We start from the raw sequence: 20,901 nt of genomic DNA, 5'->3' as shown, positions 1-20,901 counted from the left end.
TTAAATTTTCATTGCTGATCCAAAAACAATAAAATATGAAAGGCTTTGGCTTAAGTTCATGAGTGCTCCCAAACACTATAATTCAAACAAGATAAAACAGCACTACTCTATTTTCCCATCAGTATTTGGCACTGTTGAACAAAACAGCAGTAGCTATTAACACTATTTAAATGCTACGGAAGACAGATTAATGCTTTATGTATAAATTTGTATCTGTCAAACCTTCAAATTAGTTGAATAATAAATTGTCAAAAAAAATTCAGCAAGTCCAATTATTCTCCTGAGTTACAATTTAACTTACCAAAATAAACAATTAATCATTTATAGACATTGTCTTGGTCAAAAACATAAAAAACCAACTCCACTAGCTGTAATTGGCCCTTTATGTAATCTTTCATTAATTTGGAGCTGTTACAACACTACAACAATCAATAACAAAGAGCTAGATGTTTCTGCTGTTGAAATAATTCCAAATATATGCCTGATGGCTTATTTCTATTTAAGTCACACTCACCACTTCCACCGTGAGTTGCAAGTCCCTCGTCTTCAAAAATATCAAAACTCTCCTGCCTCGTTCGAGTTGTTTCTGCCTTTAGTGTGTCAAGAGGCATCCTCAGAACTGTAAGGTTATACTGAAGAGAGTGGGATAGATCATAGCTGTAGCTGAAATCAGGATAAAAAAATAATACAATGGTAGAGGCACTTCTGACATAATTCAGGATACAGGTCCACAGTTGCTCAAATACAAAACAGGCTACCTTCAGGTGTTATGGCTTCTACATATGCCTTGGGTGGGCCTAATCCAATATGGTACAGAAGGGTCAGTGCGGTGTAGTGGGCAGAACCTGAGCTCTTTCTCAGTCAAGACACAACCTGAGTGACCATGTCTAGTCCCTCATCATCAGAGCTTAAGAGGGCTGCTGTGGTTATAAAAGGGAATAACTTTATTATGTACCTTGAGAGATCCTTTGGAGGCAGGGCAAAATACAAACGTTTACTTGTTTAATATTTCAGCTATTTATATACTGCTTTATCACATGAGCAGTGTGCATAAAGATTACAAAATAGCATGCAGTGGATAAGACCTATTAAAATTAATCATAAAAACATAAACTTCATTAAAATGCATGCTGAAATGGAAAGGTCTTTGTCAAGCAACTGAAGTTCAACAGGGAGGGCACCTATCTGATCTCATCTGGGTCCTCAATACCAAATGTGCAGCTACTGGTGGATATAAGCTGGGCATCTGAGCCATGGGGGACCACTAATGAGACACACACCCACCCAAGTTCTTAGTGGCTGGGCAGGGATATAAGGAATCAGGAAGTCCTTAAGGTACTCTGGACTCAAGATATTAAGGGCCTTGTAAATTGATACACTACAAGAACCTTGAACTTGGCCCATAAACACGTGAATAGCCAGTGCAAGCTTTTAAGTAGCAGAGACATGTGCTGGCAGTCGCCTGTTCCTACCATCAATCTAGTTGCAGCGTTTTGCACAAGATGGAGCTTCCAAACCAGTCCCAAAAGTAGACACTTTTATTAAAACAGATCTGACTTGGGTATGCAAGGTAAGAATGATAATCCCGGGGTGCAGACATTTACAAAATAAAACTACTACCACCACCACCACCACCACTACTACTACTACTAAAATCCTGCAGCTTTGTTATTAAGTGGAATGCTGAAACTGAAAACTTGTAACTTTGGTTCATAATGAGCTCAGTCCCTCACTCTTCCTTCCCATTGCCCAAAGCAGTTAAGCCTTTTCGGAGGCCTCTTTGTAATATCTCCACCATCCTCGTGCCTGAAATACTGAAATGAAAGCATCCTAGGTACTAGGTATCTCAGGAAATGTAGTATTCCAGGACACTTGGAGCACAATTGCTGGAGATTACCGTATATGCCCCATGGTTCTTGGCACCTAAGATACTGGTTTTTCTGTGCAGCGGCAGAGCAAGCCGATCAGGTGCCTGGGGCAGCGCGTGTGTCCTGCACCCAGGGGTGGGGCTAGCCACCTGCGGGGTCAGGGCCAGCCGGGACAGGACGCTCCATGGGGCTTCCGGAGTCTGCCTGCTTCCTCCCATTTGACCGCCCTACAGCTGAGGGAGAGGCAATGGGCAGACCATTTGGGAAACATTGGAGTCTGTGCGTGCCCAAGCCACCATGTCTCTCCCAGGAGAGACGTGTGGCTCAGGTGTGCTGCAGGCCCCACGGTGAGTGTTGCCTGGCATTTTATCACACCCTTCAGTGGTGAGACCTGGGGCGGACCACCCCCACCACACCCCCTTCCTCCGCCCCTGATCCTAGGCAGCAGTGACTAGTGGAGATCTCACCCAGGTACATTTTGTGATAAGAAAAAGGGATGGTGGGGCAGGGCTCTAGTGTGTGGGAGGAGGAAGACTTAGCTCCTGTCACACTCTCAATGAAATGGTTGGGAATGCAGAGGAGTGCAAATTTCAGAATGGGCTCAGAAATAATACTAGTCATTTTCAAATTTCATGGAGAAAAATAACTTGATTTAGCTGAGGCCCTTTCTAAAAATTGAGATGGAAGGGTTCATCCATCATTAGTTTATAAGTGGTCAATTGTGCCCGCTGATCCTTGGAACTTCCACCTTCACCACTGCAGGGGTCAAACTCCTGGAAAAAGTGATCAAGGGGACTTAATGGCAACCAGGGAAAGGAGCCAGAGGCAAGAATGGCTAAGACAATTTCACATATGAAAACAGAAGGATCCTAGGATCTGGGCAGTGGTGGGCAACAAGCACATTCTGTTTTAACAAATAAGAAGTTGCCTGTGAGTGTTTCTAAATGGAAGTGCTTCAGAGATCTTTCTCCTTCCGCAGGATTGTGAGAGAGATAATGGAGAAGGAATTCTTGGATGTTCCATAATTAAGAACCAATTTCAACATTCTAATAATCATTTGAAATGAAAAACATACCTGAAATAAAAGTTACTAGACAGGTCCACGTTCTGAAATATTCGAAGGTATCTAAAGACACAGTAAGACAATATTCTCATAAAGCAATGGTTTGTTTTATTATAGCCCCAATACTTTAGCCCAGGCATCCCAAAACTTCGGCCCTCCAGATGTTTTGGACTACAATTCCCATCATCCCTGACCACTGGTCCTGTTAGCTAGGGATCATGGGAGTTGTAGGCCAAAACATCTGGAGGGCCACAGTTTGGGGATGCCTGCTTTAGCCCCTCCACCAACAATTAAACATCCTATCAGTCAGTCATTCTCATTAGCTCTGAACATGTTTTGAATATTTCTTAAATTGGTTTGTGAGCTCAAAACCATATCCTCACTATAAGAATGAAGATGCCAGGAGAACATATGACAGCTGCACATGCCCTAGAAAAATGTCATAAAAGAGAAGGAAGCACCAAAACTTTAGTTAATGACAATGCACCAGTATAAAGACAAGCCACAATACTAGACTTCATACGATGTCAAGTGATGTCTCTTGGCCAAAACAGTGTTGGCCAAAGGTTTCCCACCAGTGCTCTGAAAGGTAAGGAAATGAGGCAGCAATCCTACACAAACTTACCTGGAGTACCGTATTTTTCCATGTATAACACGCCCGTATATAAGACACCCACTATTTTGGGAGACTCCAAATTAAGAAAATGGGGGGAGATTGCCCATAGTTGTTGAACTTTTTAGTTGCTGAGCTTTTTTGGGGAGGATTGCCCAGAGTTGTTAAGCTCACCCGCATGACCTACGACGACGCTTGCACACATCGCAAAAGCCATATATCGTCCGTACACCAATCAGCGACAGACAATCAACACCAGCCCTTGCCACAGTCACCAATAGCCGCTGGCAATCTCCGGTTTGTGGCAGCAACCAATCCCATGACCCTGCTATGCACTATCTGTGTATTAAGACGACCCCTAATTTTTAACATAATTTAATAAAAAAATAACCTCGTCTAATACATGGAAAAGTATGGTAAGTTCCACTGAATTCAATGAGTTACTTCTAAATAGACACACACACCACTGTGCTATTAACCCATGGCTATGCATCAGCATTGGTGACCACACATTTGAGATGGTAGACGATCTTGTCTACCTGAGCTCCACCATAACCAGCAACATCTCCATTGATGCTGAGCTGGGGAAGTGTATTGGTAAGGCAGCTACAGCAATGGCTCACCTCTCCAAAAGGGTATAGGAAAATGTGATGCTAACAACCAATACCAAGATGAAGGTCTACCAGGATTGCATAGTTAGCATGCTGATTTATGGTAGTGAGATGTTGGCAACTTACACCCACCAGAAGCAGCGCCTCAACGCCTTCCATATCTGCTGCATCAGGAAGATTTTGGGCATCACAATGCAGGAACAAGTCTCAAACAAAGATGTAGTCTCCCAAGCCTACATTCCCAACGTGTTTGCACTCTCCTCTCAGCAACATCCACACTGGCTTGTTCATATCCACAGAATGGAAGATGGCAGGATCCCTAAGGACATGCCCTACGGGAAGCTGGCTTCAGGCAGCTGGCTTGTTGGCAGACCAACTCTGCATTACAAAGATGTCTGCAACAAGACTTGAAGGCTGGCAACATCAATTCCAATGTGTGGGAATCCCTTGAAGATTACCACAATGCCTGAAGACAGTTAGATTGTGTATCCACAGCAATGACCAGAGGAGGAAACACCATGATGCACAATTGGCCACCTTCATCTGCCCCAGATTCTATGAAACATGTTTATCTCCTATTGGTCTCTACAGGCACTGTAACTCTCCAAAGGATTGACTTCACCCCTAAAGAACCACTCCTCCATTGTTTCCCAAGACACATGGATGCCAACTTATGAGTAGACATGCATATCACTGTGCTCTTAACCCTTGTCTTCTGTGTATGATTATGTTATCTGAAAGAGAAAAAGAATAATATACCTTGCTTCATCAGGATGAGTCACTCGTACAGAGTCATTTGGAATATATATCATAGTTGTATCTTCTATTTTATATATTGCATGTCCTCCAATATCTGCCATCTTTCTTCTCTTTGTAATTAGCACAATGTAGTATCCTTCTAAAAATCTGACAAAGCCTGTAAAAGACAGAAAGAATGACTTCTGTCATTTTATTCAATATAGTACTAGACGGCTAAAATCAAGCACATGCCATTTCAAGTTGAATTTCCTAACACCTCAGAAAACTGCAGTTGGATTAAAAAAAACTAATGTGCAAATGGATCTCCTTTAATTTACAGAAGTGTATGAAATGAGCATGCATTTCCTTATAAATTGTAAACTAAATTATTCAAGGATATAAATTAAAATGTGCTTTTGAAAGTGGTTGCTGGCTTTTGATTTTCTTTTCTTTTCCTTACAAAATAATTTATTGGATTCTTGACACATATTTCATCAAGTCAGTGCCGGGGTGAACTAAGGAAACCGAAAAACCCATATCAATGTCTGATACTGCAACGTGACGATTGTACAATGACTGATTTGTCTATACTTCATCGTTATTAACTTCAACTTGAAAAAACTTCATCACTGCAGGGAAAAGAACCCCTGCCTAGCAGAATAAGAAAATACCACATCCACTTCAAGTTACTTACTAGAATCTGATTCTCCCTCTGCCCAGTAATATTTGATGTAGAGACCAGGTGAATTTTTCATTCTTTGAATTTTATTAGGAGTAATCATTTAATTACTCATCAACTATGGATTCTGGCTTTTGGCTAGTTACTCTTACTTATATACATTCAGAGACATTTTGCATGTTGTAACAATGCTGCATGTGTGTACATGCAGGAACAACAGCAAATACAAGAACCACCGTTCCCATATGAGCCTACCTGCTTTTTAAGATCTTTGTCAAAGACTCTAGTTCAGATATTCCCACCTTCAAAACTTAGACAAGTGGTTCCTGGGGATAGGGTTTTTTCAGTGGAAATGCCTCAGATGGCAAATACTCTACACCAGGCATAAGCAAACTTGGCCTTCCAGATGTTTTGGGACTACAATTCCCATCATCCCTAGCTAACAGGACCAGTGGTCAGGAATGATGGGAGTTGTGGTCCCAAAACATCTGGAGGGCCGAGTTTGCCTATGCCTGGTCTACACAATACATTCAGCTGAGGTCTAGCTTTTTAACTGTTAGGCACAATAGCTTTTATTGGACAGGGTATTTTAGTATGCTTTGCTGCTGTTTTCCTTTTACAGTTTTTCTTGAATTGTCCGTAGTTTTATTGCAGGGTTGAGGAACCTTTATTCAAACTGAGGGTCAAAATCCCTTTGAGTTATGGGATTTTGTGTCTGGTTTCATGAATTACCGTACTTTTCCGTGTATAAGACTAGGGTTTTTGTTACTAAAAATAATGTTAAAGAAGGGGGGTAGTTTTATACATGGGGGCAATCTCCCCCCATTTTCTTAATTTTGAGTCCCCCAAAATAGGGAGTGTCTTATACATGGGGGCATGTTATACATGGAAAAATATGGTAACTCTACTTACAAAGTCTTTATAATATTCAAATGTATGCAAGTCACTTCATAATAAATAAATATATAAACAGGCGTGCCTTACCTACTATACCAAAAGCAGAGACTGCGCGGGATAATCCAGAGGAGCCCTTCTGTCCCATTTTTGTCCTGTTCCCCAGATCTAAGCGACCAAGCAGCTCTCTCACCTCTTGTTGGGTATAGACATGCTTAAAATGGAGAATGTGCAATCATATAAAAATATGTTCCTTTAAAAACTGCTCTGAATAGTTGCATATACAGACAGAGAAAGGACTGTTTCTATGTCTTGTTGGAAAATGAATGAACTGATTACTGCTTCCTCATCCTTTCATGTTTTTTAAAGCATAATCCAATTGTAAACCAGATGCTGCAAGATGTATAGCAGCAAAGTGGGTTGATTTCAAAAAGGGTTCAAATACAGCTTAGGCCCCAATCTAAAGTGTTTTGTGTTTTCTTCACATTAAAAAACATAGATTCAATTATGGTTAATTAACATTCCAACAAATCTTAAGCTATGTTGTTACAGTAACAATTCGTTTAAATAAGACTGAAGACTCAATTAGGGAGATACAACTTTGTAATATGCTGATAGAAAAAGCTGAAATAATATTCATTGGATAAGAGTCCTGTAACACTGGAGACACTACTGGGGCTGAATATTGTGACTTGAGAGAATTTTTCAAGAAGAATCCTTAACTAGGATGTAAGGTTTTTGATGGTTCTTGCTCATAGTATCATTCCAGAAAAATCCACACAGATGGCAAGTTGCCTCAGAGCATTCATCATTTAAATGTTTCCATAGGAAATCGTTCCATCACACATGCTCATGGCAATAAATAAGAGACAACTAAATGCATTCTTATGACTTGATCATTCTAAAGGGTATATCAACAGGTGGATGCCAACAATCATTTTTCTCCCTCATCTGCACAAATTGTATAGTAAAATGGGTAATAATATCCTTCTTAGTGCTTGGCAGAATGAGATCATTGTGAATTATCAGGCTGACACAAAAATCAAAGGCAATGGGTCTCACAGCCACTTGGCACACAACAAATAAACACAGAGGGAGGGAGGAAGCATATCTTAATCAAGGTCCAGTCCATAGCTGCCAAGTTATCCCTTTTTTTAAGGGAAATTCCCTTATGCTGAATAGGCTTCCTCGTGAGAAAAGGGAAAACTTTGCAGCTATGGTCCAGTCGTGTCCGACTCTGGGGCGCTCATCTCACTCTATAGGCCAAGGGAGCCAGCGTTTGTCCGCAGACAAAGCTGCTTCTGGCGAACCAGAGCAGCACACGGAAACACCGTTTACCTTCCCGCCGGAGCGGTACCTATTTATCTACTTGCACTTTGATGTGCTTTCGAACTGCTAGGTTGGCAGGAGCTGGGACCGAGCAACGGGAGCTCACCCCGTTGCAGGGATTCGAACCACCAACCTTCTGATCAGCAAGCCCTAGACTCTGTGGTTTAACCCACAGCTCCACCTGGGTCCCCTTTGCTGGAGATAAAACTGATGGATTTTCTTCAATCCTACAAGTTTCATTTTGTATGACACAGGAGAATATTCTCTCTCTGAAGACATTGTAGGTTGTACCTAAATGTGTTCTTTCTTCAGAAGAGATCTTCCATAGGAGGAAGCCATTTCTGTCATAGGAACAGAACATTTTGATATGAGCCAAGCTCAGAAGTCGTTCCCAGTTACCACAACAAAATCACCCACCACAGCCATTCATTTACTAGTGTTCAGCCCATCTACTGGAAAACAATATAAAATGAGAGGAACCAATATTTTGAAATGAAACATTAGGAAAGGGACCATCTGAATAGCTTCATTTCCACTTGAATTCAAAATATTTGATTATTAATACTGCTTGCTATAATGTATCAAATTGTGATGTACTCACCCTGTCATCAATAACAACTAAATCCTGTGGTTCGGTGCGATCAATTTTCAAGACACGATATTTAGTTTCTGCATGATTGCTCCCAACAAGAAAATAACGCTTTGTAAAAAGAAGAAGAAAAAAATTTCATACAAAGCTAATTAAACCAACACAACCACACTTAACATAACTATAGGCAAAGAGTTTTGTTGCACCTTATTATAGCACAAGCTTTCACAGGTAAGAGCCTCCTTATTTAGGCCTTAATCAATATAACACGTTTTTATCCCACTTCAGCTATCAGTTATCTTACTAATGCCAGAATGTTTGTATTATCATCAACATTTACTTAGTGAATAGTGACTGTATCAATTTTAGATACATTTTAGCTTCAGCCTGTGCATTTTGCATTCCACTTTCCTCTGACCTTACTGCTTTCAAAATTCTACCCCATAAACACACACACACACACACACACACACACGCACACGCAATGGGTAATTGGATCTGACTGACAAGGCAAATCCTTATCTGCCCCACCCACCACATTTGACAGGTGGGCTTGATTCTACAATGACATTGGGTGGACCATTTTTGCTTGCATGGTTTGAAATCAAGCTGTATAGTCTTCAAAGTGACAACAATCAGCTGATCATTGGGACCTGCAAAGCACTATGCACAAGGCTTCAGAAACACCAACAGTCAATAAAAATCCACCCCTGCAATAGGATTTGTGGGTTTCCCCCCTCTGTCCTCCAGCCCCCTGAATGCCCCCCAAATCTACTCCATAAGGTCCCCAGTTTCACAGATGTTCTGGAGAGGAACATGAAGTTATGCTATGTGAGTGAAGGTCTGCCCACACTACAGCGGATCTCCCGCATAGCCTTGCTCTTATTTTATTTTACTGTACAGTACAGTATTATCAATTGTTTTAAACTCCTTCAAGCTGCCTTGGGGACTGCACAACTGAAAAACAACATGGGAACAAAAATAATAAATTTTATCCCAATAAATTATAAAGACTTGAAACATGTTCCAATAACTTTTAAAGAAAAATAAAATATTAAAACACATTCTAAGTCTTTATAATATATTGGGATAAAATGCTAAATCCTTTCCCTTCTATCTTGTCTATAATAAAAATTACTCTGTTATCTTAATGGAGACAATTTTACATAGTACCGTACCTAGGTTTTTCTAGAAGAATGACTCAAGAGAGAAATGCATATTTAAATGTTTCGCAACTATTGCAGCCAACCTTTAACCAGGCAAAATACCACAAGGATACCAAACAAATGTTCATTTTCTGAGCAAAACAATCTGAAGTACACATTACAAATTATTATTTTAAAATATCCAGAACAAATTGCAGTTTTTTTTGTAAATCTATTGGGGGCAATTGCCATATCTCTGCATTGCCATCAAATCAAGCTTTGATAGTTACCAAATTCCCCATTTTTGACACACCAAATGTTTAGTAAATGGCATTTACTATATTACTTATTTTTAATGCTTCCTGCCTCTGTCATAGCTCGTGATCATAACCCAAGCCAGTTGCAGCCTTAATCTCCATGCAAGGAGATAAAGATAGGAGAGGAAGGAAAGTAGTAGCCACATTCCAATGACTCTTCAGTGAAGCACAGAGATACTGCAAGCATCATGTGCAATTCACTCTTCATATATATAAATGGTTTCAACTGTGTTATACACAACACTTCCTTCTCTTTACAAACAATATTCCTGTTAATGTTTCATGCTCATCAAATATCAACATGTTAAGGAATAGCTATATCCCCCCACAATAGTTTGCTTTACCGCTATACTGCACCCTGCATAAATTTTATGTAGCCTTCTATCACAGAGAGAAAACTGTAATGATAATGCACCAATCTAATCAGTGTCCTTACATTTTTCCTTCCATCTAAAATTATAGTCAACATGAGTCAGCAATTGCCATCCACCTTTCAAGATGCAGTTCAGCAATTGCTGAAGCCTAAAGGAGTGGGTCAACCTAACATATTATTTATTAAGAGCAATTCACACACATCTGTTCCACCAAATTGAAAGGAAAAGTTTCTGTCTTCCAAGAGTACTATTTCTAATTGCTAAAGAACATTCCACTCGATTAACCTCCTTCTCAGCTCCATAGGCATTCTGCATGACTCACACAAAGATTCCAGCAAGCACCACCTTCCACATTCAATGGAGAGTCAGGAGCTCTTTGCAAACCAAAGAGATGTTAACATGCAGCTGGTCAACAGTACTGCAGTGGAAAAGGGGAGTCAAAAGCTTGCTTACAAGCAAGGAGCCCCAGGATGCTTGCAGTTGCTATAATTATCTCAGATTTACAAGTGGCTCTCTTTGCCTTGGTTTGCAAATATCTGAAATATACTTGAGAGAACTTCTCTTGACAGTGTGATTATTTAAAACAGACTTCCTTTTCTACAGTGGGAATGTGTTGATTTATAAAACCACCATTTGAACTGATTGAATGGGAAATGTTCACTACGAAACTAAGCATTCATGGGAAAAGATTTAGAGATTGTACAGATGTATATTACAATCTACCATTCTATAACCCCCAAGGCTATAAATAAATACAAAAGGGGAAAGGAGATGAATGCTTCTGCCTGGCCCCTTTGTCTTGCAAGATTTATGTTTTAACTATGCTCTGCAAGCTTTTCAAATCATTCTGAGGGGAGAAAAAAAGCCACCTGACACCCATGCAGCCTGATCCTATGCATGTTGACACAAATATGTATTTGCATTGGTAAATGTAACAGATTAGGAAGCAAAAGATAACATCTGATGTTTTGCCTAACATGGACTGGGTTGCAGAGGCAGGGTCTAGAAAGGGACATTTTCAGTGGCATAATACAGGATGCAGATCAGGTACAGCAAACCTGTGACCATCCACATGCTGCTGTACTCCACTTCCTTTCAAGCCCAGCCAGTGTGGTCAATGATCAGTTATGATGGGAAAATAAGAAAATTCCTTCAGTAGCACCTTAAAGACCAACTAAGTTTATATTTTGGTATGAGCTTTCGTGTGCATGCACACTTCTTCAGATACATGCACACGAAAGCTCATACCAAAATATAAACTTAGTTGGTCTTTAAGGTGCTACTGAAGGAATTTTCTTATTTTGCTTCGACTCAGACCAACACGGCTACCTACCTGTAACTAGAGTTATGATGGGAGTTATAGTTAATAACGTCTGAAGAGCCAATTGGCCCAGCTTTCAATGTATATCGTTCAAACCCTAGCATATGAAGTTAAAGAAGAAATATTATGCCAAAAAGCTGAGGAAAACCTCTGCCTCTTATTTAAAAAAGCTGCTGCCAATCAGAAAAGACAATGTGGTACTACGCTCTGGGAATATATAGTGAAATGCAGAGATAGGAATAATCTCATACATACAATGTATACATGGCAAATGAAAACCAAAAAGAAAATTTCCACATTGTGGAGTTCGCGGTTTCCATGTTTGTCCTTTTGTCCCTTCATTACCTTTTAAAAAATGCCTCACGACTCTTGAATTCTCAATATGCTTCTAAGGAACCCAAATTTGTTTTGATTCATTCGTAATATTATCCTTCCCCGTATTTGACCTTCTGAAGGAAAACATGGCTTGATTTTTATTGTGGTTGATAATGTAATGCACATACCATGAACTGCTACAATTTACTGCATGTTGTAAAATAGCCTAAGTGTTTTGTAAATATTATTGTCATAGAGAGAGAATACTGGACAGGAAGCACAGTTCCTTATCACTAACCAGAAAAGGTGAAAATCTGCAATAGGTATTTTTCCATTTTCTAAATAGCAGTAGGATGAGTCTCAATAAGGAATGAAGAGCTAGGAAGTTTTTGAAAAACTCTTTCTCCCTATGTTGTTTCCCAGTGAAAATACAGTGGTACCTCGGGTTAAGAACTTAATTTGTTCTGTAGGTCTGTTCTTAACCTGAAACTGTTCTTAACCTGAGGTACCACTTTAGCTAATGGGGCCTCCCACTGCTGCCGCGCCACGGCTGCACAATTTCTGTTCTCATCCTGAAACAAAGTTCTTAACCCGATGTACTATTTCAGGCGTCTGTAGCCTGAAGCGTCTGTAATCCGAGGTACCACTGTAATCACCCTAAAGCTGTGTTAGGGGAATACAGTATAAGGTACACAGGTGGCGCTGTGGTCTAAACTACTGATTCTCTTGGGCTTGCCGTTTGGAAGATTGGTGGTTCAAATCAGCAAGATGGTGGTGAGCTCCTGTTGCTCTGTCCTAGCTTCTGCCAACCTAGCATTTCAAAAGCACACTAGTGCAACTAGATAAATAGGTATCGCTGCAGGTCCTTTATCTTTTTACCTTAGAAGAAATATATACGTATGTATATAATCAAAAACTGCAAAAAATAAATAAATAGCAGGGGCAATTAGAATAAGATCTATTATTTGATTATTGATGTAAACCTCCAGAATGTATTTTATATACAGTAGTTAAGTTTTTACCTCTATTTCAGTACATTGTATTTTATTTTATTGCTATGGATAGTGACAGATGCAAATAAAGATTACTATTATGATATGTATATAGCCTGGAAACATACATTCCCCATTGTCTAGTGAAATGATGAACAATCTCAGTTGGATTCTATGTAGACAAGTCTTGGGGTGAGATATCAGGAGCAATTCTCAATTGCAGGCAAAGCCTATACTATTCAGATAAACAATTTAGGAGAGATAAGATGAGGACTTCTTTAAAATACTCATAATCTGTCAGATACTAGAGCAGGGTACAGATCAAATTATATACAGTGTGTGTGTGTGTGTGCGCGCACACACACACACAAACCACAATAAACCTGCCATAGACAAATAAAAAGGCAGTCAAAAACAGAGCAATCATATTTACGCAATGACCACCTTAAAACCTTTTTAAATGTCTGGGCAAATAGATACAGTACATTGGTATTACCACAGGTGCCCCATCACACCCATTCTGCATTTATAAGATCTTGATAATTTAGTGTGGCAGCACCTACACCTTGGGACTCCCTGCCTATTGAAATAAAGCAGGCACCACTGTACTCTTTTTGGCACCTGCTAAAAGCATTCCTGTTTAAACAAACCTACCCAGATGCGTAGAAAGTTGAGTGAATTCTAATCTACTTCAGTATTTTAACTTCTGTATGTTTTAAAGTAGGGTTGTATTTTTCTTTTCTTGATTTTACTATTTTAATCCCTTTGCAAACCACTTTTTACAAACAGTGTATAAATTTTATGAAATTAAATAAACAAATAAATACATCTTGATCTGGCAAGAAAATAATGGCAATGTTGCTTCCAGTCAGACTTCTAAGGGGAGGGTGTTCCACATATGAGGTGCCACTATAAATAAGTTTCTCTCTTGTGTTACTATGGTGGAACATAGCAAGAGCCACCTCAGAAGATCTTAAGACATAGCTGGGGTGGCAGAGAGAGGCTATCCTTTTGGTATTTTGGCCCAATGACATTTAGGGCTTCACAGATAAACACCAGCACCTTAAATTTATCTCACAAACAAATAGGCAGCCAATAAAACTAGAGGCTACATATGTTATGCAGAAATGAAACTTTTTTTAAAAAAAATAGAAAACATGCATCCTAGTATATAATTAATGGATGACAGAATTAAAGGACTAGCAGTAAATGTACCTCTTCAATAATAAATTATCACCATTCATAATAAGCAGCAATCCTACCCACGCTCATTTGAAAGAGCCCATTGAACTCAGTTGGACTTGCATCTGAGCAAATATGTCTAGAAGTGGGTCACAGTGTAAATGTCACAGGCCTGAATCACACAACATGCTAAGCCAAATTTAGTGGTCACTTGGCTCCCGTGGTCTTTTTTTGCTGCTTTGCTACACTGAGCTAAGCCAAGAAACATCGGCAACAGATTAATGAATCCTACACACACTTAACTGAGAACACAGTAGGACTTGCTTCCAGGCAAACATATTACATTATCTTTTAGTTTCTCATATTACTAAATTTAAGGTTTGGTAACCATGCTGCTTGGAAGAGGCAAAGGCACAGCACTGAGGAGTTGAAGTACCTCTACTTCAATGTGGCTTAATAAAGAGACCATGTTTCATCAAACAAGCAATATTTAGCTCCTTCTACAGACAGGACAGCCTCACCCTACAATCTGGGTAAAATTATGAGGTGTTTCATTTATTTGAACAAAATGAGCACCTAACTCAGTTTACTAACATAGTTGGAGATTCCACTTGCAGAGTCTAAGTGTGGAATGTTTCTGTTCAGTATTTCAGCTAGTCACAACTTCTCCCAGAATCCTTCATTATTCTATGGTCCAAACAGCATGGCCCCTTATCAGTCTGTTCTTATGCATTATTATTATTATTCAGAAAAATCCCATCCCGTTCATTAGGAGTCACTCCCCTCTAAACCACGGGCACATCTTAGGGGAGTGGTGAAACATTAGTGGCCACTAATTAGGTGTCCTGGCGTGCTATGGTCCATGGGGTCACGAAGAGTCGGACACGACTAAACAACAACAATTAGGTGTCACTGGAATTCAGCTCCCATCATCCATCACCTATCACTGGCAAGGGTTGATGGGAACTCCAACAAGATCTGGAGAGTCAAGGTTTAGCCACTCCTGGTCCAGGGAGCAAGCCCTAGAGAGCACAGTGGGGCTCGTGAGTAAACATCCATAGGATTAGGCTGTAAACTGGGCTCAGAAGGTTTAGGTTGGATCACCACCAGTGCCATTCCCCGCTTCCCAATGCAGCACTTACAGCTTCCCAGTCATCAGTCAAGCAGTGGGAGAGAAGAGCGGGCGCTGCGGGGGTTACTTACAGCTCTAGTCTCGTACAGCACCAGCTTCTGCACAGAGCTGATGATCGGAGCCGCCACAGGCATGGTGACAGCGGGGGAGAGGGCCGCACTCAGTCAGCGGCGAACCCCTTTTCGGGCGCCCTTTCCTTCTTTTGAGGGAAGCTTTGCTCCCAGAAACCCCGAGGTTACCGAGTGGGGATAGAGGAGTCCATGAACCCCGAACCCTTTCCCCCTCTCGCTCCACTGAACCAACAATAACCCCCCCCCCAGCCCCCTCGCTAAGGGGGTAACAGGTAACAAGGAACGGGCACTCTCCAAAACACCAGGAAGGAACCCGTCCCGCCTACATCCTGCGCAGTCGCAGAAGAGTGACAGCCGAAGGCAGGGCAAGTTCACGTGACTGCCTTTGCCGCCGCCGCCGCCATTTTACGTTCGGGAACAATGCCCGTTCTGCCAGGACCGCGTATTTCGTTGTTATCGGTGGAAGAAGGGCGCCGTTTGTGGGCCGTGTGTGTTGTCCAGCACTTTATTGGTGGTTGCAGTGCTAAGCACACTCCGTTAGGAATCTTCCGTAGTCACAACTTCCAGAGGGTGAGCCGTGTGCGGAAGAGTCCGTGTGACACCTTTAAGACCAGCAGGTTATTTGTTGTCTCCAAATGACAGGTGTGACTGGGCACCAAGAGCCTCACAATTATGGCACCAGCTTTCGCGGACCGAAGTCTTCCTCAGATACTTGAAGTATTATCCTCAGTTCAGGGGTCTGGGCAGGGCATGTGAGGGGATTTGCTGTTCACTGAAGAGAACCCTCCATACCTCTGATGGTATGGAGGCCACTGTCCACAAAAGCTGGTGCCCTAAAAAATGCGGGAGGCTTCTTTGTTCCCTAGGGAGCAAGTCCCGTTGAACTCACACATTCAACAAGGGGCGCATTTCGCCTCGCGTAGCTGCAGCCTGATTTTAAAACAGAGAGAATCGCGTGGCACCTTAAAGACTAATAGATTTATTACGACGTAAGGTTTCGCGGTTTCAACCCGCTTCGTCAGACGCCGATCGTACTCGTGCGTACTTGGGAGTTCGCACCGTGGAGTTCAGTGCCACTTACTCCTACTGAGAGTATGTAGGCGAATCCCGTTAAGAGCCGACACGATCAGAAAAGGCTCGGATTTTTCCCCCAACGGCTCTCAGTTCCGCTACAGAGAAACCGTTAATTTCGAAACTCTCGAAGGCGACTCCAACTGCCGCTCACCCAGCCGCCGAACGTTTTGGCGGCTGAGCGTCGCCGTTGGCCCTGTGAGAAGAGAGTAGAGCCCTTTTAAGAACGACTCGGCCTCGTGCCCTCATCGCGCTCGTTGATTGGGCGAAGGGAACGGGGGCGGGTCAAGAGAACGGCGAGGCTGGTCGCGGTCGCCAAGGTTACGGGGAAACAGCAATCTCGGCGGATCAGTGGTAGCCTATCGCGCGCCGCTTCATTGTGGGCTGCCACCAAAAAGCAGCAGAGAAACACAGTTTGGTCACATCACGCAGTAAGTGCTCCTCATATTGTTTCATCCGGTGCTGGCCGAAGCCAGACTCTCTCGTGCCGTTGTGTAATCGGGGCTTCTTAACAATACCACATGATTTCTTTTTCATAGATGCTACTACATTTCTTATACCGACTTTCGGCCTGTGCCCTCAAGGTTCACAGTTTTGAAAACAATTTGAATTTACAGTTTAAACTTAACATTCTGTAGCATAAAGAATGGTTTCTGGACTGGGAAACCTGACTACGCTCTTGGATTTTGCCAAAGGATATTGTGATGTAGGGCTTGTCAGTAAATTGGTTTATCTCGTAAGCAATATTGATATTGATAATGAACACATTTTTCTCCTAATGTAGGCTTAATGATGACATCTCAACAGGAGGAACAACCTTATCCCTTTGTAGATATTTATGATGAAGATGAAGCTGACAGAGTCTTTCTTACGTCTAAGCCCACCTGTTTCGCCATCCTTGGGAAACCCGTAAGAATTTCCAGTTTGATTCAACTGGCATTTTGAACAATATAACTTGATGCACAATCCTATACATGTTTATTCAGAAGTAAACCCCACTGTGTCCAATGGGAGTGTACCTATAGGAAGCATACACACTTACCTGGAATTAAGCCCCATTGAACTTAGTGGGGTGAATGGAGTGCATCAAAGCCTTTTTCTCCATGTTGCTCAGTAACAGATGTAAGCCTTAATTGACTTAAGTTTTAATAACATTAAGATCTGCCTAGACACACATTTTCCATAGCAAGTGCAGGCTCTTCAGCTCAGGAGTCTTGAAGAGATCACGGTAGACATGCCAGCTCAATCCTTTCTGTACAAGTTTGGTGAAAAAGAAACCTACCAATAGTTTTTACTTCATGCTTGCACCTCAAGTTCACAGATAGTTGGCAGATACCATCCCTTTTATGGAATAGATTAGAAATGGCCTCTGCGGGATGACTTACCCACACCACTGTGTAATATGTCTTATAAATGACACATCCTATTGTGCTTTGGTATTCTTTGCAGTGTTTCTGTGGTAGCCCTAACTTGCCATCAGAAATAGTTTGGGTTTTTCAAAAATAAGTCATGCCAGACCGATCTGATTTGTTTTTTTGATGGAATTACAAACTTGGTGGATCAGGAAAATACTGTGGACATAGTGTACCTTGATTTCAGTAAGGCTTTTGACAAAGTCCCCCATAATATTCTTGTGAGGAAGCTGGTAAAATGTGGTCTGAACGAGGTAACTGTTGTGGATTTATAGCTGATTGACTTTCCGGACCCAAACAGTACTCATTAATGGTTCCTTGTCATCCTGGGAAAAGTGACAAGTGAGGTGCCACAGGGTTCTGTCCTGGCCTGGGCCTGTTGTTGTTCAACATCTTTAAAAATGACTTGGATGAAGGAATTGAGGAGATGCTCATCAGATTTGCAGATGACACCAAACTGGGAGGGGTAGCTAATGTCACAGAAGACAAAATCAGAATTAACGGATTGGAAAACTGGGCACAAGCTAAGAAAATGAATTTCAATAGGGACAAATGTAAGGTTCTGCACTTAGGCAGGAAGAACCAGATGCACAAATATAGGATGGAGGACACCTAGCTTACTAGCAGTACATGTGAAAAGGATCTAGGGGTCTTGATGGACCACAAGCGTAACATGAGTCAACAGTGTGATGCAGCAGCAAAAAAAGCTAACACTATTCTAGGCTGCATCAACAGAAGTATAGTGTCCAGACTCCAGATCAAGGGAAGTAATAGTACCACTCTATTCTGCCTTGGTCAGACCATACCTGGAATACTGTGTCCAATTCTGGGCACCACAACTTAAGAAGTATGTTGACAAGCTGAAACGTGTGCAGAGGAGGGCAACCAAGATGATACAAGGGACTTGAAAGTAAGCCTTATGAGAAACGCTTGAAGGAGCTGGGTACGTTTAGCCTGGAAAAGAGGAGACTGAGAGGAGATATAATAGCCATCTTCAGATATCTTAAGGATTGTCACATGGAGGAGGGAGCATGCTTGTTTTCTCCTGCTCTGGAAAGTAGGATTTGAGGCAATGGCTTCAAGTTACAAGAAAGGAGATTCTGACTAAACATTCAGAAAAACTTTCTGACAGCAAGAGCTATTCAGCAGTGGAACAGACTCCCATGAGAGGTGGTGGAGTCTCCTCCCTTGAAGGTTTTAAACAGAGGCTGGATTGCCATCTGCCATGGATGCTTTAGCTGAGATTCCTGCATTGCAGGTGGTTGGACTAGATGACCCTTGGGTCCCTTCCAACTCGAAGATTCTATGAAGGGTGATATGATGTGCTCTGCTGCCTGCTATGGTGACAATATGGAGAAGCCACTACCTAGAGCCATGTAATTAAGGTAACACATGGCTGATCCTTAGTTCCAAGTAAGAATGTTGAGCATCCCAGTCTCATCTGAAACCATTGATTGTAAAAGCACTAACTTCCAAATGAGTATATTTATATTCTCAGTCATGAATCTTGAGAATGCACCATTTCGGTGAGATTTATTTCTAAATCTCAGTGATAAGATCAGGCTGACTGGAGCTCCAGTCCTTCCAAGCTCTAAGCAGCTCCTTTACCACTGACTAAATTAGCTTCATTAGAAATTTATAATGAATATGTCATTGTGAAGCTTGGTGTTGAGATATCTCAATGCTCAATATATTGAATGTGATTTAGCAAGTCCAGCATTGTGCACATTGTCAAAATGTTTGTGTCTGTTTTGAGTAGGGCCGGATGTGGACACAACAAAGAACTTTTTCAGTTAAACGTGTTGCGACATTTATGAGAAATCGGGTTAGCAAAAACAGAACTTCACATTGCCATCTGGTGTCACAGTGTTAGAATGCATAAAGAACACATATAAAACATTTTTTCTTCGGCAATGTGGCTGAGTCCTAGATTTCTCTCGAAAGTCTCTTCACTTAGTTTCAGGGTGTAATTTGTCAAAACAGATCTAGAAGGTAAAGCGGCAGTTGTACATTTGATGTGCTTACTTCTATATGATAGGCACAATCCAGGAAAAGTTAAGGAACCCACCATGCTTATTAAAAACCGGAGCCACCATGTTTTTTAGCCCCTGCAGCCCTGATCCTGGCTTCTTGTTACAGCTGCTCTTCAATAGGCACTATGCAACAAATACTGAATTCCTGACTGGTAGTTTGCCCCTCCCCCATTCTTTTGGTGGGCTGTCCGCCTTCAAATCTTGTCTAAATTTAAATCTTGTTAAAATGTACAAGTTGTTCATTATTTCTACAGCTATTTATGTAAACAATTATGTTGTGTCTGGTTTGGGTTTTTAAAAAATAAAAACCTGTACTTTGCTTATAACTTGAAAAACTGTTCCTGAGAGAGGATGGATTTTGATGGCACAGGCCCCTAGCCAATCAGTGTTTTCAGTGTTTCTACTTCTAATAATTTCCCTGAGCTCAATCCTCAACAGAAGATTTGTACCGTATGTGTGACAACAACATGCTGACTACACTTTCCAGAATGGAGTAGCTCTTGCTTTTATGCATAAAACTATCCCTTAGGCACACATTTAAGCAGTAAGGTACAAGAACTAGCTGGGTTTATATACTTAAATATTTTACATCACTACCAGTTTTCATGTACAGTAAAGGTAAAGGTAAAGGGACCCCTGACCATTAGGTCCAGTCGTGACCGACTCTGGGGTTGCGTGCTCATCTCGCATTATTGGCCGAGGGAGCCGGCGTATAGCTTCCAGGTCATGTGGCCAGCATGACAAAGCCACTTCTGGCAAACCAGAGCAGCACATGGAAACGCCGTTTACCTTCCCGCTGTAGCGGTTCCTATTTATCTACTTGCACTTTGACATGCTTTCGAACTGCTAGGTTGGCAGGAGCTGGGACCAAGCAACGGGAGCTCACCCCGTCACAGGGATTCGAACCACCGACCTTCTGATCAGCAAGCCCTTGGCTCAGTGGTTTAACCACAGCGCCACCTGGGTCCCTTTCATGTACAGTAGTAGGAGACAATTACTTTAGTTAACTTTCTACCCCACCCAAGCCCAGCATGGAACTCTATTTGTAAATATGTTTATCACATAGGAGATAGAATCTAATCATTTCAGTTACTTTGGTTTTCCAGGGCTTGCAAGTTTAAAATGTCAAATATGTTTTTGCTGTGAAAGTTA

The 20,901-nt window shown here is 41.5% G+C and overlaps 2 protein-coding genes across 2 annotated transcripts in view; one reads left to right on the top strand and one right to left on the bottom strand.

Moving 5' to 3' along the window:
* Window positions 1-15,548, bottom strand: part of FIG4 (FIG4 phosphoinositide 5-phosphatase) — a 65,533-nt gene extending 49,985 nt beyond the window's left edge. The window contains exons 1-6 of the mRNA XM_035109255.2: window positions 15,234-15,548; window positions 8,397-8,495; window positions 6,557-6,680; window positions 4,915-5,071; window positions 2,944-2,994; window positions 515-663 (exon numbers count right to left, since the gene is read on the bottom strand). Of these exons, the coding sequence (XP_034965146.1) occupies window positions 515-663; window positions 2,944-2,994; window positions 4,915-5,071; window positions 6,557-6,680; window positions 8,397-8,495; window positions 15,234-15,296 (643 nt within the window). The 5' untranslated portion in view covers window positions 15,297-15,548. The remainder of the gene's footprint in view (window positions 1-514; window positions 664-2,943; window positions 2,995-4,914; window positions 5,072-6,556; window positions 6,681-8,396; window positions 8,496-15,233) is intronic.
* Window positions 15,549-16,597: 1,049 nt separating this feature from the next.
* AK9 (adenylate kinase 9) overlaps window positions 16,598-20,901 on the top strand; it is a 62,587-nt gene continuing 58,283 nt past the window's right edge. Inside the window, exons 1-2 of the mRNA XM_035109257.2 lie at window positions 16,598-16,735; window positions 17,089-17,213. Of these exons, the coding sequence (XP_034965148.1) occupies window positions 17,094-17,213 (120 nt within the window). The 5' untranslated portion in view covers window positions 16,598-16,735; window positions 17,089-17,093. The remainder of the gene's footprint in view (window positions 16,736-17,088; window positions 17,214-20,901) is intronic.

Source organism: Zootoca vivipara, chromosome 3, assembly GCF_963506605.1.
Source record: "Zootoca vivipara chromosome 3, rZooViv1.1, whole genome shotgun sequence".
Lineage (NCBI taxonomy): Eukaryota > Metazoa > Chordata > Lepidosauria > Squamata > Lacertidae > Zootoca > Zootoca vivipara.
The sequence above is the reverse complement of the archived record's forward strand: the minus strand, read 5'-3'. Positions and strand labels throughout refer to the sequence as shown.